The sequence below is a fragment of the Empidonax traillii genome, unplaced genomic scaffold (assembly GCF_003031625.1).
Source record: "Empidonax traillii isolate 1590-97213 ecotype Southwest subspecies unplaced genomic scaffold, ASM303162v1 scaffold177:size1754471, whole genome shotgun sequence".
In the NCBI taxonomy this organism is placed as follows: domain Eukaryota; kingdom Metazoa; phylum Chordata; class Aves; order Passeriformes; family Tyrannidae; genus Empidonax; species Empidonax traillii.
In genome coordinates, this window is record NW_020955370.1 from 1217638 (window position 1) to 1237939 (window position 20302).

The following is a 20302-nucleotide window of genomic DNA, read 5'->3' on the forward strand; positions in this document are numbered from 1 at the left end:
TTCAAGGAAGTCACTCATTGTGGCCCAGATATGTCAGACTGTGGCCACACTTTCAGCCTTGTTTAATCATCCCTTCCCACACCACCAAGGTGAAGGCAGAATTACCACACACAACCCCACCCCCTGTGCCAGCCCACCCAGTTATCAATGGCACAATGAACCCTTCATCCTGCAGCCACTCCCAGGCTGTACCTGCTCGGGGCTCCACTGTCTTGTTGGAATCTCCATCCAGGAACACAAACCTTCCTCCCCCGAAGTCCTGGGAGTAGTCAGAGAGGTAGAGCAGGGAGGTGTAGTCAAAAGAGCCATAAGTCACCTGGGGGGGGGGGAGAAGACAACATGACCAAAAATGACCAAATTTTTACTCTCACCTCTGCAGAGCACAAATAATTAAGCAGGTAGATCTGATGGGTTTTTCTAATTATCCAGTTTTCACATAAGTTTAAGAAAGGGCTCTTTGAGGACATTGTTTCCTACAAAGCCTCTGTGTTTATTCATTTATTTTATTACATGTACACACCTGCTCCATACAAGACTAGCATGTGATGTTTATTATTACCACAGTTTCCATAACTAGAGAAGTGCCGCTGTTGATTTCCATCATCCACGAGCAAAAACAACACAGGGCCAGAAGCTGCACCCCTGCATTGTGTCCAAAGTAGAGCAGAGCTCAGATCTGCTCACACTGTTTCAAGATAAAGGTTAATGAGCAGAACAACAGCCTTTGACTAATGAATTGCACCCATTATCTAACCACACTCAGAGATTTCTAGAAACCTCACTTTTCACTTTTTCACCAGCTACCAGGCAGGAGCTTCATGGCAATAATAAATCAGACTTTTCAAATAAACACACATTTGTTAGAGGAACTTCTACTCTTTTCCATCCAGGTTTTGTTTAAAAACCTTCCAACGTGACTTGCTAAGTCTCTGCTTCTTCTCAGCCTACAGACCAAACATCCCATTTTTAAGCATAACAAAGTGATTTTTCCTTCCTTGTAAAGCGTTATTTTCGCTTGATATGTACATTGAAGATGGAGAAAAGAAATATTACATATTAACGCTCAGAGTGAAGCTATCTAAATATTTAACACTGAGTTTAGCTGATTCTGAAAATATTTCTTTTCGTATCTACGTGCCACCAGCAATTAAAAACATCCTTAAAATCAATGGCTGTATTCTGCAATTTCTTAGCAGTAAATCCCAACCCTGGAGTTCAGCATCACACTGTCAGACAGGGAAATGTGCAGCAACAGTAGCACTGTGTAAACACACAGCATTTGCAGAGTGTTTTGACTGACCTGCTGACTGTCAGAGGTAGGTGCTACTTCCAAACTTAGAAGTTTTCTAAATATTTTCAGCTATGTTTCAAGTTCCATTCATCAGTGCCAGTTAAATTTCTGGCTCCAGAGCAGTTGTACATCCTGCAAGGGCAGTGACTGCAGAGAACAGAGCAGCAGATGGAACAGGAAGACATTCTCATTCTTACTCATTTGATTATTTTGACCAGAAGGGCTTAAAGGCAAAAAGCCAAAATCTGGTGATAAAAGCTGCACCACACAGCCTGAATCACAAGAATGAGAGAAATATCACAGTGATCCCCTTCCCCCCATTATTTTCCCAAATCTTGGTAGCAACACAAGGCAATCAATGGGAATTAATGAGCAAGTGGTACTGCAGTGCCTCCAACCAGCCCTTCCACAGCCCCTCTCATGCAAAGCAGCTCTGCAAAGCTATTTTCCACTTCACTGATATGCTGATAACACTTCCAGTCAATTTATTAAGGAAGGCTTCCAGCCACTGAAGGCACGAGCACAGGGAAGTTCATTCAGCTCATAAACCTGCAAGTTGAAGGCATTAAAATTGTTCTTATCCACTCCATCTGCAAGGTGGCTTTACCAGTGCTAAACTTCCAAAGAGCTGCCTGCAAACCATTTTAGCCCAACCAAACACAGCTAATTGCTGTAAATGACTAAATGTGCAAGGCAAAATGGCTTTTCTGTGCTTGCCCTCATTCATTATTAACTCTCAGAAGCAGCCAGGTCTGAGAACTGCAACCCTCTGGAAAGGAGGCACTAAATTATACTGAGTTAAAATCCTCACATGTATATCCAATATATTTGTGACCCTGGTAATGATTTCCAGTACCAGACAGGTTAATAACTGAATCAGAAGTTCCAACTATGTGAGAAAAGCTGTCATTAAAAGCAGGGGATAAGCCAGGAAGCCACAGCAAATCAATTTTCTCCAGCTCCTTATGAACAGCTCCCCAAGAAAAATGCAGGTATTTCCAGTCAGCCTGATATGTTATATAGTTAAGTGTGCTCTTTTGGAGCACTCTTTACCCAAAAGAAGTCAAAACACAGCTAATATTTAATGGCAGATGCTCCTAATGACGTTTATATGGTAGCTCTTTAAAGGCAATTATCATAAATACAACTGTCAGAATTAGCCAGACACATTTTTGCAGTGGCACTCTTGGGTTTTTGAGGATCAACTTCCTCCAAGTTCAAAGATGGTGCTGTTTTAAGGCACAAATAAGATCTCTGGATGGGGTTTATAAATGTGTAACAACATCAGGGGAAGAAAATGAGAGTGAAAAGAGACTCAGCAGCTGGGGGTGGGGCTGTTTGGGGACGTGGAGAGCACGTTGCAGTAAAGGGGACTTTGAGGTTTGGCTTGTTCAGCTTAGAGAAAGAAAGGCTGAAAAGGGATCTGATTCCTGCCTGTAAATAAATGGGGATGGGAGGAGGTGGAAGTGGGAGGAAGGGAAAACCAGCTCTAAACTGCTCATGGCCAAGTTTAGGCTTAAAAAAACAAAACAAAACAAAACAAAACAACAAATAATTTTGAGGAAATGTGCACTGAAGTCCTGGAATAGCTCTGATAGAAGAAATTCAAGGAAAACAAGCCCAAAAAGGATCTTCTGGCAGAGCCTGATGATTCTGTGAAGGATGGCAGGATCCCTGCAAGTCCCCCATTGCTCCTGTCAGAGAATGTTCTAAGCCTGCACTGCTGCCAGTGTTGAGTGTGCAACAGCAACTCCCCTACAAATCAGATTTTTTGACATTTGAAAGCCTCAGTGCCAAACAAATTCCGTCCAAGATGAAACTCCACATCTTAAACCAACGCTCTCTTTATTTGATTTGTATGCTTATAAATTCAGAGAGATTAAATGAGTCATCTGGGTGATTTCAGGGTTTCCATTTCTGTGTAACTACAAACCAAATAAATTTTAGGGGGAAAAAAGAAACCCTAAGCCTCAGACAGACACAGTAAATCTGTAGATTTACTACAGTAAATCTGTAATACTCCACTATGCAGTTAAAAACCTTTAAAACCAAGGAGAGTCAGAATAGAAATATCATTGCAACATAGGGGAAAAGGCAAGAGGGGTATTTGTGTGCTCCAAGAAGCCAAAATCTTTGTAGTAAGTGTCAGACTCTGAAATAAAAAACGCATGGGATTCCTTTTTCAAAGGCTTAATTTTGCCTTTCTTTTGGAAAGAGGCAAGGGAAAAAATCCTGTTGTCTTCTAGGAGTAACCTTCACTATGTATTTCTGCATAGTAATTTAAAAAAAGTGACTTGTTCTGTTCCAAGGGAGAGGAATAAATAACGATAGAACACAAAAGCATCCACCAAACTGCCAAGTTTTATTGACATTTCTTCAACCTCCCTGTATTCACAGTTGCTTTGGAGGCCACAGAAGAAGACTAATGCTCTTAACTGGGAGGCACTTCCTACCTCACATCAATAGCAATGGATTTTTTTAACTTGCTTTCAGCTGCAGCCTGGAAGTGGTAAATGAAAACTTGCTTTGCTGGAGAAAGTAAAATCCAAGCCAGATGAATTTGCTGCACTCAAGGCAACTTGTGAAGCTACAGCTTCATCCTGTTTGGTCTCTGTTCAAACTACTTTTGATGATGAACGGGGTATTTGGTAACTACCCCAGCTAGGATAATTATCTCTTCATACACTGAATTATTTAGGCTGGAAGAGACCTCCATGATCAACCCCTGTCACAACTCAGACAACCCCCTTATTCAGTATAGACACTGTTAAGGTGTAGATTATGCATTCCAAGTTTAAGGGAGCACATTTTGTGTCTGTTTTGGTGTTTTGAAGCTGAGGGTGGGTTAGAAAAAACAATTGATGTATTTGCTCCCTGACCAGACAGCCTGCAAGATAAACAAAACATGGACAAAACAGAAGGATAAAAACAGCAAAACATCTACCCTGCTGTCCATCACGTTCAGGCACTCTCAGGATGTCAGGACAAAGACTCAAGGGGGGAAAAAAAATCCTCTTTGTGGAAATCTATTTGCTTCTAAATGACAAAATATCTTGTAAGTTATAGGAGATGTTTAGGTGGAAACACTTAAATGTGAGGTCATCCAACCACTTTCTTCATTTCTCAATGCAAAACACACGCAGAAAAGAATAAAGAGCACATTGGCAAGCCTAATGCTTGGGCAGACACAAATCTCATTACAGTAATAAATCAGAGTCTGAAATGCTAAAATACGCTTTTTTGGGGCCGAAACAAAAGAGTGGAGAAAATGGGCATGAGCTGTTGGAATTTACTGCTTTCTCTTCCCTTGTGGCAGTCAAATCTGATTCACTGAAACTGTGGAAAAACTACAGGGAGCTGCTGAATTTACTGCACTTCTCACGAGCAGGATCACTGGTTTGTTCTGTGGCTCTTGGGGACGGGATTGCCGTGAACCAGCACCGTCTGCTCCCTGCAGCCACTTCCCACCAGCACCAGGACCTCAAAACCATCCCTCTCACCTCTGGTGCCCCACACCCACCACTGTCCACTGGTCACATCCCAGCTTTTTAAAGCAGAAGCTTCCAACCCCAGGCCTTGTCCGTGCCTGTGGATTCCACCCTGCTGGATTTTCTGCTCCCAGCCCGCAGCTGGGGCAGGTACCAACCACCCCTATCACCACATTTACATCCAACCTGCTGCTGCTCACCTGGCAGGAGCTCACACTAATGCTGGGAGCAACAGCAGATGCTCCACTTCCCTCAGAGCGGCTTTTTCCAGGAAATACTGTCAGGAGAGGAATATTTCTCTGATTTTTTCATCTTACACTTCAAAGCACACTGCCCACTTAGAGATTCTAGCCCTGAGCAGAACTGGGGTTTTGATGGGCAAAGTTTTTGTTTGGTTCCACTTTGGGTAATCCATGACTCCAGAGTGACTCATTTATAAATCCTGAAGACATGAAATGTGGGTATTGTGCTGTGGAGCTTCTTTGTTTGGGGGGTTTTCATGTTTTGGGCTTTTTTCCTTTGGTCCTTCCATTATTTGTATTCTGCTGTACTTCACAGAACCTTTAAATCCAGTTCAGTTCAGAAATTAACTCAATACTAAATCATGTAAGTCCATTAAAAATGCAAAGCACTAAGCTCTGAACCTAAAGACAGAAGACTGAGCAGTTAAAATAAAGCCACAATACCTCCATTCTAAAAAGAACACAACACTGAATTATTGAAAGGGGGTGCCATGTCCCCATTGAAACACACACAGTAAAAAAGCCTCAATTCACACATAACTGAAATATAAATGTTAAGCCTTTACCAAAGGCTCAGATCAACTAACAGCAGTGATCAATTCACCACTGTGAAACAGCTCCTGCCAGACCTGGCTGAAATTCAGGTCAATTTAATCAATATTTCTGACAAAAGAGATTGCTGAGTAGTCACTCTCACAATTTATTAATCCTAGCAAAACCAAATTAGAGAAAATAAAATTACATGGGATGTAATGGCCTACGTCTCTAAAACTCACTTATCTCCCACTTAGGTTCATCCCCTGAAGGATTTTTTAACAATCAGCAATTTTCAAACACGTCTGACTGATTGTTTCACCCAAAACGACTTCAAAGTGATCAAATAACAACAGGAGACCTTTGAATGCCACCCCAGCCTGCTCCTCACCTTGTCCACGTGGGGGTGCCAGTACTCGTCGTGGGTTGTCTTGGCCTCCGTGCTGTTCATCCTGGAGAAGAAGGTTGGCTTGGTGAGGTACAGGGAGGAGGAGCTGATCCCAAACACCTGAGCAATCCTTTGTTGAATTCTCTGTCTCACATCCCTGCAAAGAGCACACAGAGCACACAGTGACACCTCTCTCCTGCTCTTCTGAGCTTTCCTTCGTTCCCTGCTGGTGCTCCTTTGGAGCTGAGCTTCCTCCTCAGCTGATAAATCATGGGCAACACATAACCATCTTTTCTGATTTTGCCTTAAATAAAGATGTACTACATCCAAAAAAAAGCATTTTGGGTTGGTTGCTTTAGGTCTTTTGATTCCCAGAACATCAAGGTAAAAAAAAAAACCCTCTTTGTCTCCTGTGGCCCAGGTTTTACAGTTCCTGTCTGTGCAGGCTCTTTCCCTCACTGGTTATTAACTGCTGAAAACATTCAGGTCTTTCACACAGACCTTTTTAATCCAAAGCAAGTAACTGTAAAGTTGTGCCTTCACAAAGGGTTGCCTCTGAAGAACCTTCAACTGCTTTTAGACTGATTTTGAACCCCCTGATGGTGGCACCATGAAACTCAGGGTTCTTGATCAACATATATATCAGTATTGTTACCAGCCTTCCTTTCAAAATGAATGCAAGATGTTTTTCCCAATTATTTTCAAAGATCAGACAAACTGTTTCTACCTTGGCTACTTTCCTGTGTTTCTTGGGAGGCAAGAAAGAACAGGACAGGGCTTTTATTTTCTTTCAAGGCTTTTAAGGTTATCAAAATAGAAAACTAACGGTCACATGTGTGATGTTGTCCAGAGCTGATTCTCCAGAACCATCCCTCTGGCAGGTCAGGGCCATCTACAACTGCCCCTCTTGGTTCAGTGCCCAGCACTTTAAAAAGAAGATATTTGTGCTTAATGAGGAGTACCACTGGCAAATCCCAGTGAACACACTCAGCTGGCATGTCAGCTCTGAGGAGATTTAAAAACCAGCAAAGAATGCAATGACACAATGTTATGAAATGAAAACACCGGGGTTCAAGATTTGATCCTGTTCCTTAAACCTTTGGGTTGTTTTCTCCCAGAATACAGCACGTAGCTATTTTGAAAAGCAGAATAAAATCACTTAAGGGGAACACAGTCACTTCTTAGCCTATGAAAACTCTTCTGCACAGCCCATTTTCCACTGACCTGGCCATTCCAACATTTAGCAATATCACAACTGCAAGTTTTTCAGTCCATTCCCTTCCCTGCTCTTCCAGACACAGCCTATGTGGGATATTGGCAAAACACTTAAGGACAAACTCGGTGTACTTCATGTGTAAATCAAGTGACAATATAAACCAAATGTCAGCTTAAAAGGTGCTGTCAAGGAAGGAGTGAATAAGCCCAGGAACTTTGGCTCCCTTGGATCTGGAACAGCGAGAGCCTCGCTGTTCCCTCATGGAGCCTCCCCTTCCTTCTTGATCCTGACCCACTGACTCCTTATCCTTTCTCCTCTGTGTCCCCCAGAGATGAAAAACTGTTGGGGGAGTTCTGGTGTGCTCTGGCTGCAAGGAGAAAACTTCTTTATGCTGGAGAATATAAGCATTTACTTCCATAAACACAGCAATTCTTGCCCATTCAGGCTGCTCAGGGAGTACCCAGCTCTGAGCAGATGCACTAACAGAGCTCTCTGCCTGTCATCAAATAAATGCACAACTACAGCACCCAGTCTGAAATATCAGCAACAAATTAACCCCTCCCCAAATCTGTCAGCAGCAGGCCTTGCCCACTGGCACTGAGACACTGGAAAATATCAAAATGCACAGGCCAGACTGAGGGAGAGGCAGAACAGACCTCCATGAGAAGAGCACAGGACCAGCATATTCTGTAAAAACAGTTCCTGAGATCTGTTTTGGAGTTAGGGGGATGAGGCAGAAAATCAAACAAGCCAATGAAGTAGCTGGAAGTCCAAGGAACATAAAACTTCAGAGAAGGGAAGTTCACTAGATTGGAAAATCGCCGGTTTAATGCAGCAGCAGCAAAAAGGACTAGAAGAGGCCAGAACAGTCTCTGTAGGACAGAGCTCTGCCCAGAGCAGCAAAAAATGCAGGTGGGAGCCACTGCAGAGCGCGATCCAAGAACACTGCAAGTTCAATCCTACACAACTTCCCTGTTATCCCACCTGTCAGCACCCCTGCTCCCCAGGGAACAGCCCCAGAGGCAGCTGGAGCACACAAGGCCAGGATCTCCCAGCCAGGGAGCCTGAACACAAACACAACACACAGAGAGCAAACCATCAGCTCTCCCCCTGCTCTGGGTCTCTGTCCCTTAATAAGCTGGGAGGTTTTCAGGATAAATCTTGGATAGTGCTGTTTGCTGCTCAGAGTCAACCCTCCCACCAAACATCCTGATTTAAAGGTCTCCCTTTTGGATAAAGATGCATCTCTAGTGTGGAGGAAGAGGAACTGCTGTCATGTGCTCGGCAGATGGTGATTAAAGCAGCAGCCTAGAAAGCATAATTGATTCTGAAGCAACATAATTTTGACAGAGACAGTTTAGAAACCATCCCCCTGGCTCAGGATGCCTACTCAGATCCGTTATTGTTGCAATCAGTAATGCTTAGACACAAATTACATTCGGTTATTTCTCTCAAGAGTGTATTTTTAAACTGACCTTGGCAGGTAAGGGAAAGTAATGAAGATAAATGCTCCTGAGAACAGCATAAAATCGTTCATTAAGGCCATAAAGTACTACAATCCATGGTAAAGCACTGCCACTGATATGAACAGAAACATTTAATAATAGATTCTGTATTAACCTCATATCCAGCAGACTGAAACATCCCCTATATGGCATGAAATCCCAGTGGAATACTGATATTCCCAAGCAGTTGTCTCTTCTCACAGCAGAAATTCATTAGATTATTGAAAAATGGAATGATTCTGTTCATGTGAAATACAAATGATATATTTTCTTTATGTAATAATCAAGGAACCATCTAATTTTTGCCATTTTGGGATCAGAAGTAAACACTTTTTAAAGAAGTTTATCTGTAAGGACAATGGTATCTAGAAACAGTTACTGAATAGAAATAGGCTTTAAGTGATTAATATTTCAGCATAATATAAATGACTATTTTAATAAAACTAATAAACCTACTTGACTACTTAAAACTCCTTCCACCACTAGAGGGAGGTCAGATTCCTTCACAAAGGCAAGTAAAAAAAGACACACACACACAAAAAAACTATTGCAGAGCTGCTTGGGAGGGGGATTATTCACTACTTCTCCAGCCACAACATCAGTAATTTAATAATAATAAATCCTGCTTTACCGTTATTAATGTTTTTCTACACTTCACCCCCCAAAACCCCACGTTCCTGATGTCATAATGGCACAGGATTATCTCCATCCTCTAACACAAGAAACAGGAGTTCAGGAGGGAGGATTTTACATCCCGGCTACAGCGTTGCAGCAAATCACCTCAGACCTCAGAATAAAGCAGCTCCCCTGGCTCACAGGGCTGCATCAACCCCCTGGGCAGGAAGGGAAATAAATGTGTGATCCCACTGACACCACCAGAACTGCCCTGCCCTGCCCTGCTCAGAGCAGCTGATGGTGTCGATCAAAGCAGTCACCAAAAGGTCCTCTTATTTCTCTTCCTCAAGCCATCTTATTGCTCAGAGATTATTATTCTGAGTAGATGTATAAATGCAAAGGATAATCCCCTCCCAACCTGCACCCTAAAAAAACCCCCCAAAAATATGAAGTTCTGGTTTGTGGTTCGTTCAGGAGTTACTGGAAACCTTTACCGGTACAAGGCAAAATCCTCTTCTGTGAAGATGTCGTGAATTTTGTCCCCAAAGTACCTGAAAAGTGAAACAACAGGTTAAAAGGGGAGTTGCTGAATCAGAATCCCTGAGTAACACCAAGATGCCTCCTCACCCCCACCTGTGCTTCGCTCACAATCAGAGAGGGAAAACACAACATAAAAAATTCCTACAGATGCTTTTGAGCGTGATGTGCAAAAGAATTGCTAAAAGATTAAATGCTGGAAGAATAAAGGATCAAATTGCTGTGGCTGGTAATGGAATTCCCCAGGCATTAAAAAAAGTCCCCTCCCAAATCACAAAATAAGCACATGGATTCGAATTTTTAAAGAGTTCAGCCTACTTGATTTCTTCCCCTGCTGACAAACTAGACTGTAACTGTGGAAAAAATACTCTGATCTCCTGGTGCCAGAACATCCAAATAAAGATAATGGCAGCTTTCAAAGAGCCCAGCTCAACAAAAGATCCCTTTTCATGCCACAAAAGCTCTTTAACCGGTCCTGGATAGCGTGGTGAATCCAAGCAAATTCCACAGTTTCTCATCCCCAATCCCAGCCCACGGGGTTTGAGAAACTGGAAGAGGGAGTGGGCAGGGAAGGTGTGGGATGACAAGAGGCAGGAAACAACAGCCCCACTTTACCTGTACAGATTAACAAAATGCTTCCCCAGGGAAAGAGCTCCGGAGTGCAAGTCCAAAATGGATGCCTGGCAAAGGAAACAGGAGGAAAAATGAGCGTGAAAAGGTTTTATCGTTATTTAACCATGACCTTTAATAACTGGCCCGAGTTGGCTCTTATTTCCCACAGCCTCCCCAAGTGAAAATATGAATTTCTAGCATTTGGGTTCCCAATATAATGTTTACTTTACAAACTGCAGACCTCTCTCAGATCACTGTATGGATGCAGAGAACATTCAGGTACTGTGAAAAAAGCACAGGACTGCTATTCCTGAGATTCCACCTGACAGGGAACTGCCATGGGCTGGGGGTAAAAATTCTGTGTTCCAGGATTCCTTCTTGAAGACATTTCCCTTCCACACAAGGATGACTAATTTTCCAATATTTGTGAAGTGCTCAAGTAGCAGCACTAATATTTATCTTGCCCAGCATTTGTTATTAAAACTTCACCTTCACCCTGAGTTCCTGTATACTCCTCATATTTAATGTAGACATTAAAAAGGCTGTTTAAAAGAACAATTAGAATTCTTAGGCTTACTAGAGTCAAACTCTCTTTTCCTCAATTTCTAAACAGCTGTAAGAGAAAACCACACAGTGAAAAGTTTTTACATATGAAAATTCAATCCATTTCTTCATCCACTTCCAGCCAAACTCTTTTGCTGAGCTCCAGACAAGCTAAAAAGATTTGTATTCAGATCTGCCAGGATGGAGAGCCACCCCTCAGGACTCTAAAATATTTCTCTATACTGAATAAAGTACACTTTTGTATGTCCTTTGCTGTCCACAAAATACATGTTTGTTTTGCATCAGGTAAACAGTATTTAAAAATATGATTGTTTAATGGCAGCCTTTTTTTTTTTTACTAGAAAAATCAAATAGCAACAGTTAATTAACCTGCCTGACCCCAAAGTAATCACATCTTTGATACACAATATCCAGGCAAAAGCACTCATCTTGGAATGTGGCATTTTTTTTTGATGCACCAAATACCATTCACATTATTCTAACAAAATCCCAGCAGTAATAGCATTTGTGATGGATGAAAACACTCTTAACGGTCCCTCAGAAAAATCTCTGCAGCCTCAGTTGCTCTGAGCTCCTGAGTTGAATCAGGGGAACACCACTGACATCTCCTTTTTGCAAGGGACAGCAGATTATAAGAAGTAGCAAGAGATGGGTGAAAAGATGAATTTAATTTAAAACCAAATTGCCTTTCTAACTCTTTCCACGTCCTTTTCAAACTCAGACATTTCTTCTCAGATGGTTACAGATAGGGAGGTCCAAAATAACCAAGTGAATCAATAAAAGACACCCCCAAGAATTGCAGGTATTCATAACTGAACAGGTCATAACTATAATATAAAGCCTAGAAAAGCCAGATGAAGACTGAAAAGGGAATCTGAGAAATTAAGAACATTCTTTGGGGTTGTTTCAGACAGGAGGGAAACAACTTAATGCCAGACAGGGACTTGTTTACAGGTGAGCACAGAACTAGTTGTTTAACAGCTACCAGGGAAAGAAACCAAAACACATTTATTTTGGCCTCTGCCATTTCAGAAAATTAAACATTTTCAGCATAATTTCTGACACTGAGAAGAAAACCTTGGTTACTTCATGCCCAGCTATCTGAGCCAAGCTCAGCCTGCAGCTCAGGGCAGTGTTCCCAGCCTGAAAGCTCTACAGAGATGGCAAACACACACCCACAACCCTATTTTGAGAGGCTGTTTTTGACAGAACTACCCCCATGTCCTGGTTTTCAGAACTTTGTATAGAAGGGAAATAAAACTTCCTCCAAAAAATAAAAAGCACTAATAGGTGTTCTTTCAAACCTTCAGGGTCGTTAGTCCCATACTCTCCACCCCTCTCACTGCTAAAAGGATTCAAAAAGAACATACAAGTCCCCAGCACTTCTCAGCATATGGCAAAAAGGATCAATTGTCCCATCTTGGGAAGCGTGACAGGCCCTGCCTTTGTTCCTCCCTAGAAGGGATTGCCAAACAATAAATACCTATTCACATCTACACCAATCCCTCCAGCCCATAAAAGGTTTTCAGTGATACTTGTAAAGCAGACAGCAGACACGCCACCCAAATGACAAGAATGCAAAAAACTTGCTTTTAACTGTCTACAGAGGAGCTGGCAGCACTCAGAACCTCCCCCACTGCTGCTGAGGGAACGCTGACACACTCCAGCTGAGAAGGAGGAGCAGTGGAGGTTCCACCTGAACTCCTGGGCAGCACCAAAGTCGGTGTCACCGCAGGGAGCCTCGCACAGACTCCCCAAACAATCCCACCTGCACGGACCCCTGTCAGGAGCAGACACACCAGGGGTGTGGTCTCAAGGCAATGCCTCTTAGATTAATTAGGATTAATTAAGAGACACAAGTGTGACTTACACATCAGTCAGACCGCTGGAGGGACAGCTTATTATGGGAGGTAAATGCAATATTTGGCTACAGAGCCCAGGACAAATTTACAGCAGATACAGACTGGACACAACCAGTTCCCCCCCAGCCTCCTGGAGCTCAGCCCAGACAATCCCACCAGCACACAGCTGGGAGGGAGGGAGGCAAAGAGGCTGCCAAGTAGGTCTTTCCCTCCTCCCAAGCAGGGGTTTCCTAAGGGCTATCGGGAGGTTAACTGGGAAGGAGGAAAACTCCTCAGCCTGTGGAGGTACCAGCCAGGATCTGAGAGGTTTTGTGTGCCCCTGGAAAGGGCACAGCTGGCAGCGTTCTGAGCACCCCAGAGCTGGGCTGGGAGGGCTGGCATCACAGCTACCCCCAGTGTTAATCAATTAATTCACCCCTGCAGAGGGAGGGCTGCATGGCCACTCCTGCCAGCCCTCCTGCACTGCAGCTGAGTGGCTCACCAAGGCATTTCTTCCCTGGGGCTTCCAAATAAATGCCAGTAGGTCTGATGGTAAATGAGTTGTATCATTTGCACCTCGAAGGCGCAAAGGGACCTCCAAGGACTTGAAGGAAGGAGTCAGGACTGGAGGGGTAACACAGGCAGGGGGTGTGCAGGGAAAGAGTAAGAAAATCACAGGAGGTTGAAGAGGGAAATGTCTTCATTGATATGAAGAATTAAAAAACTAAGCCGAGGCAAAGATCAAGAGAACAATGGAATTCACGTTCTGTGAGTAAGGAACAATATAAAACAACTGCAGGAGACAGATGCACAAGGGAAAGCAGGTAAGTGGTGGAGAAGATACTCCTGTTTGGATTCTGTTGCAAGTCAGACCAGAAGATTATCATGGCCCTCTCCAGCCTTGCTGCATATGTGTAAATAAAAATAAATCCAGGAAAAATTAGGAAAGGAAGATCAGAGAGCTCAGCATGACAAGGGGGACGTGGCTCCTGGGAGGCCTCAATAATTCAGGTGTTTGTCAACGTAAAAAGATGGAATGGGAAACAAGTTTTTGTGCTGTGCTTCAGCACTCCAGGGAAGGGCAGCCAAGAAAGGGAGGAGAGAACTGACAGCCACAAACTGCAAGTTTAGGTCTTTAAATTAATAAATGATATCCAGACACACAGACACAAACACACTTCTGGGAATTCAAAACATAACAAGTGTGACAGACCAAAAAAAAACCCCAAACAGATATGTTGTTTCAAAAAGAAGAAATCCAAGGGGATGAAAATGCAGTCTGCACCCCAGTAGAAATTTTATTTGGAACAGTGGAGAGATCAAAGTGGCTAAAGAAAGAATAAAAAAATAATTAAACAGCAACAAGGAGTTATTTAGGGTACTTTAAAAGAAAAAATATAGTCTTAGAACAACAGGCATAATTGGACAGAATTATCCAGGCACTCTAAATTAAAGCAACAAGCCAGACCTAATCCAAGTGGCTTGAAGCTTGAGAGCAGACAGACCCAGCTGCTGGATGAAATAAAACATTTTGTATGCTATGCAGGTAAGAGACTGGAAAAGATGAAAGGCTCAAATGAAGAAAGGCAGTTTCATCTAAACTCCCTCAGCACACACCCAGCAGGATCCAATGACACCTGAGAGCCAAGACAGCACCGTGGGGAAAAGATTCACCCCATGAGCTGGGGAATACAAACTGGAACACTGGAAAAGAGAGAGGGAAATGGCACAGCAGGAGAAAGAGGTATAACAGAAACCAGGTGAAGAGACTGTGTTTAAAGGCTTCTCCTGAAGATGATTCTCACCCTGGGAGGGTGGTGAGGCTCTGGCACAGGTTGCCCAGAGAAGCTGTGGCTGCCCCATCCCTGGAAGTGTCCAAGGCCAGGTAGGATGGGGCTTGGAGCAGGAAGGTGTCCCTGCCCATGGCAGGGGGTGGGACTGGGTGGGCTTTAAGGCCCTTTCCAACCCAAACCATCCTGTGATTCCATGATCTCCCAGGAACACTGTCCAGCTCTTGTGTTTAACATCTTCCAGTGTTTATCCACTATTTCGGGTAAGCTCCTGATGTAACACTACACAACTTTGTTCCTTCCCCTAAGGATTAACAGCACACAACAACCTCCTCCCATTTACAGGGGATGAGCCCTGTCAGAAGGGTTGGCTCAGAGCCCAGACCTCTCCATGCACATCAGATTCTCAGCAGATTTATGTTATTGCAGTGATAGCATCATCTCCCACTCTCCCTCACTTCCCTCCTCTCTTAAAAAACCTCTCAGTGATGCTTCCAAAATAACATTGATGATGGATTTGTATCTGTCTGATGCTCTGGCTTGCTGTCCAGCAAAGCCAGCTCGGCACCCCTGCCCAGCTCTGTGCTTTGGGGCAATAAGTTGAACTCCCCCTCACGTATTTTCCAACCTTTCCCTGCCTCAGTTTTCCCAGTTCCCTGACCCCCAGCTGGACAACACTTTCTGTGATCCAAATCCATGAGGCTGTCTGGGTTATACCTATACACTCTTTGTGGAAGTGCAATGAAAAATCACATGAAGGGCCCCAAAAGCACATGAGAGGAAACCCACTGATGGCAGGAGCCAAGCTGGGGGTCCCAACAGGCAAAGTGGCAAATTGTGCAACCACAGAACTGGAAAAAACCCAAGGGATCCCAACAGAGCTGACCACAGAGGGTTAAATCTTTTAAACATCTTGTTTGAGATGGGCAGCGCTGCTTCAGTTTCTTGGTTTATGTTATTTTACAGGTCTTTCTCAGCAATCACAAGGACAGTAAAGTCTTATTTTTCTCCACTGAAACCCTTTTCCTTTTCTGCTAACACATGCCCCAACTCAGCAGGGGCTTAAAGAAGTGCCTGTGTTTGCAAATACCCAAAAACCAGTTTCTGTTCGTACACAAAAACATTCTGAGAACAAAGGCAGGGTAAAGAAATGAAAATAAGTGTGCTTATTAAAGATAAGTGGGATTGGTCTCATTTTAAAGAATATTATTCCAAGGTCTACTTAAGACATTACATGGCTTTTTTGTCACTACACAAACCCAATCCGTGAACCACTGTAATTTAGTGTCACAAGTCAAACCATTGCACTTCTGCTACAGTAACTGTTTGCAGAGGAAGAGAAAATCAGTTCAGGGGAGGTGCTGGAAATAACTAACCTGAATTCAAGGAAAGGGCAACTGCTAACAGAGGTATTTAATGGGAGATAACTTTCCAAACAAATTTTTTTTCCCAAGTTTGAACAGAAGGAAAGAATTCTCCATCTCCTCGACCCCCAGAAAATGCATTTATAATCTTGCCTTGGCAGTAAAAGAATGTAGAAAGTAACAGGACACTGCTCACCCCTCCATCAGATCCTCCCAAGGACAGTCCCCTCTCTGCTATTCTGCAGGCAAAACAATAATCTCAGATGAGAACTGAAGGCTGATTACTTTGTCCTTTAATCCTTATTTACAAGCTGTAACCCCTCAAGTGAGTTAACAGAAGCTCCCATTTATTTGAAATTGGATCTTGCAGCCCGAGTATGAACTAAAGTATTTGTTTTGCAGAAGATTTCTGAGCTTGCAGCTCCCTCCCATAAACGCCCAAAATACCCCCAAAAATATTATCTTTAAAATACCTTCTGGCCAAGTGAAGTTAACCATAAAAAAAACCCAGATCTTTATTCTTGGGGGCAGTACAGATAAACCTGTGCAGTGCAGAAAATCCCAATCAGGAGCCCAAGTGAATCGAATCACAGAGGGAAGAAAGCACTCAGGAGCTGCACATCCCTTCAGGCACTACTGACACTCCCCACTCACTCGATTATCAAGTGAAAATCCCACTCAGGGAGGCTGATAACTTTGGAAACTGCACAATTTGACTCCTACTATTTGATTAAAACACACCAGGTAGTGCTCACAGAGGACTAAAAAGTCAGCACCAGTTCATAATTCCCCTGAGAGACTCTGCTGGAAGGAGACTTCTGGTGTTTTGTTCTGCTTTTAAAGGCCAAATGAAACAGGAGGGAAGATGAAAATCCCTTAAAACTTATTTAATTCCATTTCCTTTTTCTCAGTGAGGCACTCCTGCCCCTCAGAGACTGTGAAAGGACTGCCCTCACTACAGCAAAAATGCAAAATGGCTTTAAACCCCCCAAATTTAGTGTTTTAACCAGTTTAACCCACCCTGCTGAAACTATTGAGCTTTGTGCTGCACCTCAAAGATTGGCACAGTGTCATTAAAGGAAGTGCTTGGAAAAGCTGGAGCTAAAAGAGGAATTACCCACGGATTCTTTCAGCTTCTTCCCTCGTGATTATGGCATCACTCACACCCCTTCCACACCTCCTGGGAGTGCACCCTGCAACACAAAAGAGCAAGAGAAAAAAAAGCCACTGAAACCACTTCAACCGCCTGCAGGGCAGGTTTTTATAAGGAGACTTTGCACACAAGTGTCTTGAAGCACACAGCTTGGATAGATTTGATTTAAAAAAAATAAATTCCTTGCTAAGAAATCCAACATTAAATTTTAAAAGCCCCTGGGAATGAAGAGCCAGCAGTAAGAGTTCCAGGGGAAGAACAGATGAAAGTTCTTTGGAATGAGAAGTCTGGCCCACAACAGTCTTCAGGCAAGAAGAAGAAAAGAAGAAATAAGATCAATTCTGAGCCACCAGAGGCCTTGGGATGTCCCACTCGGCAGTTTTCTGGGAAAGATCCACATACAGATGTAATGGCACAGAAGAGCTGGGCTGGGAGCATTTCCTGGCACCTGCCAATACATGTGCTGCTCCTGCACTGAGTGTCTCTTCAAGGATTGTCTGCCCCTCAGAACACAAAACTCCTGCAGATAAATCAATCAATTCACCCCTGCAGCTCAAAAGATCAGTTGCTCTGATCAAAAGCAAATAATAACAATCACCAGGCTGGCAGAAGGAGAAGTTTTGCCACAGCACAAGTGCTTTGGAGGAATTTCCACTCCATCTTACTGGATATAGCCCAGGTGTGTCTCCTGTGGGCCAGCCCCTGGAACAGTCTCCGTGTCAGACCTTTTCCTCCACTTTCCTCACAGGCTTCTCTGCTTTCCACATCCACTGACCTCACCTCTGGAAAAAGCATCTTAATATTGTCTCCCATGCACGAGTTCCATCAGACACACCCGTAGCCACAGCAGTTTTGAAGTAGTTAACCATGTCCCAAGGCAGCAGAAATGGCCAAGATCTGCCCACAGCACCCAGAGTGCAGATGAGACTGTGCTCACACAACCCCCTTCCTTCTGCAAACACCATCATTTCAGTGCTGTGCAAGTAAAACCTGCTCTGTCACCAGCTACCACATCACCTGAAGCAAACTGGAAGCTCAGCTACACCAGTTCAGTTGGAAGCAGGGGGCAAGTGCATGAATCAATAAAAAAGCTCATCTGAGCTGTGAAACTTCCCAGCTCAGCATCAGACAGCAAGTGATGAGAGGAATGTGCCTCCTGCTGACACAGCTGTGGGTGTCAGGGCAGGGGACAGGCTGGGAATGAGGAGCTACTGAGCGACAGGAACCCGTTCCCAAAGTGGCCAGAGCTCCCGAGCTGGATGCAGTTTGGCCGTGACCACAGCTCGCGTTCCGTGCCTGGCTCCGCTGTCGGTAACACAGCTCAGCTCTGTCACAGCTCATCACCCCCCTCGCGTGGGGGAAAAGCCAAGTGCAGGGCTCGTTAGCACAGCACGGCTTCAATTAACCAATTAACAGCTGCTCCCGCCTTTCTAACACCGCTGAACTCAGGTCAATCATCAATCGTCCCCACAAACCTAAGAGGTCACCCTGCACTCAGGACTCGCTGCTGCTCCTCGGGACACCCCAAAAAAATAGAGAACACATTCATTGCTCCTCCTGGGCACAGATATCCCTGGAGTTCCTTGGGATGGTGAGAATAACTGATGGGGTGGCCAAGACCACAAGTCCACAGCTCAGAGAATTCCTCGTGCAAACCAGAAAAGGGAAAAATAAGGGTTGTGTTGGTTTTGGGGGTTTCTTTTGATAAGCAAAAGCCCCAGTAAGAGAACATGGAGAGTTTTAGCCATAACCAAATCTGTGGCAACACCAGCTGCAGTTTTCTCTGGCCTTGCACTATGAAATAAAGCCAGCAGCAGTTTCTCCTCATAGTAATTATGCCAAGTTAACACAGAATGCGTGTTTTCAGGTGCTCTGTCAACTCCCCCCATTCCCCCCAATAAGGAAGTCCTTGCTGGTGGCTTCCTGACAGCTCTTCATCAGAGACGATAGAAATCTTCCATTTTTCTTGAAGTACCAATATCAACCCTCCAAAGAAATAAATGCCAGGGAAAACAGATCCCAATATGACAAAAAACAGGCTCAGCTAAAGGACATAAAGGCAGAGAAGTGCTCTGTAGGCAGCAGCAGAAGGTATCAGCACGTGCACATCCCAAAACAAGCGTGTCAGAAACTGGCACTTGTGCAATTACCACATGCTGGTGGTGATAATTAGACAGTGCCCTAAACCATTTCCATTCCATACCCAGTATGGTACCGACCAGCAACAAACCCACCCCCAAAGCCTATTTCAGGAATCAACAGTGTGAAAAGAAACTGGAAACGGGCTCAGCAAAAGACTCATTTCACAGAGGCCAAGAAAGCAGCACCAGAAGAGAATTCCACAGGACTGACAGAGTAACCTCTCAGAACAACTTCTGGGCTGGCCCAAGGGGTGTGGAGGTTTTGGGGCTTTAAGCAACACTCAGTGACCAGGAGTGTGCTGGAAACACGGCAGACGGGTTTGGTTTCACAGACTCAGGCGTTAAGGCCCTCTGAACAGTCACCCCACGCGGGACAAGCTTCAAATACCTTCAAACCGCCTGTGGCTGTCGTAGTCCTCCGAGCAGGGGATCTCCACGAACTTGTCCCGCAGGCTGTCGCCGCGATGTGCCAGCACCTCGGTGACCCCGTCCTGGGGGATCCCATCCCCGGAGAGCCCATCCCGGGCGAGCAGGCGGCTCCAGAGCACGAGGCCGGCGGCGGCCGCGAGGAGGAGGAGGATCAGGATCAGGATCGCCGCCTTCCCCCGCCATGCCCGCGGCTCCGGCCGGGACCGGCCCTTCCTGGCGCTGCGGGGGGAGCACAGCACGGGACGGTAAGGGAGGGACGGGCCGAGCGGGCCCGGCCCTGGTTTTGAGCACAAACACACACGGGTATTTACAAACACCCGCGATCGCGCCCCGCTCCCCGCCCGCCCCCCACGGCAGCTCCCCCGGGCACGGCCGGGCCTGGGCACCGCCGCCCCCGGGGCAGCGGGCGGGAGGTGCGGGCCAGGCCCCCCCCGTGCCGGTACCTGCTGTGCCGGCGGCCCCCGCGGCCCGTTCCCGTTCCCGCCGCCGTTCCCGGCCCGGTCCCGGCGCTCTCGGGGCCGCGGGGCAGCGCCCGGCGCTGCGGGGCCATCGCGCCTCCTCCGCCGCGAGCGATGCGCTCGGCGCGCCTCGT

The 20302-nt window shown here is 45.0% G+C and overlaps 1 protein-coding gene across 2 annotated transcripts in view; it reads right to left on the reverse strand.

Moving 5' to 3' along the window:
• OGFOD3 (2-oxoglutarate and iron dependent oxygenase domain containing 3) overlaps nt 1–20279 on the reverse strand; it is a 36278-nt gene extending 15999 nt beyond the window's left edge. For both annotated transcript variants that reach the window (XM_027886063.1, XM_027886062.1), the window contains exons 1-8: nt 20154–20279; nt 19670–19929; nt 17105–17180; nt 16184–16226; nt 10432–10496; nt 9774–9830; nt 5947–6100; nt 193–316 (exon numbers count right to left, since the gene is read on the reverse strand). In XM_027886063.1, coding sequence (XP_027741864.1) covers nt 193–316; nt 5947–6100; nt 9774–9830; nt 10432–10496; nt 16184–16226; nt 17105–17180; nt 19670–19929; nt 20154–20260 — 886 coding nt within the window. In that variant the 5' untranslated portion in view covers nt 20261–20279. The remainder of the gene's footprint in view (nt 1–192; nt 317–5946; nt 6101–9773; nt 9831–10431; nt 10497–16183; nt 16227–17104; nt 17181–19669; nt 19930–20153) is intronic.
• Nucleotides 20280–20302: the final 23 nt, after the last annotated feature.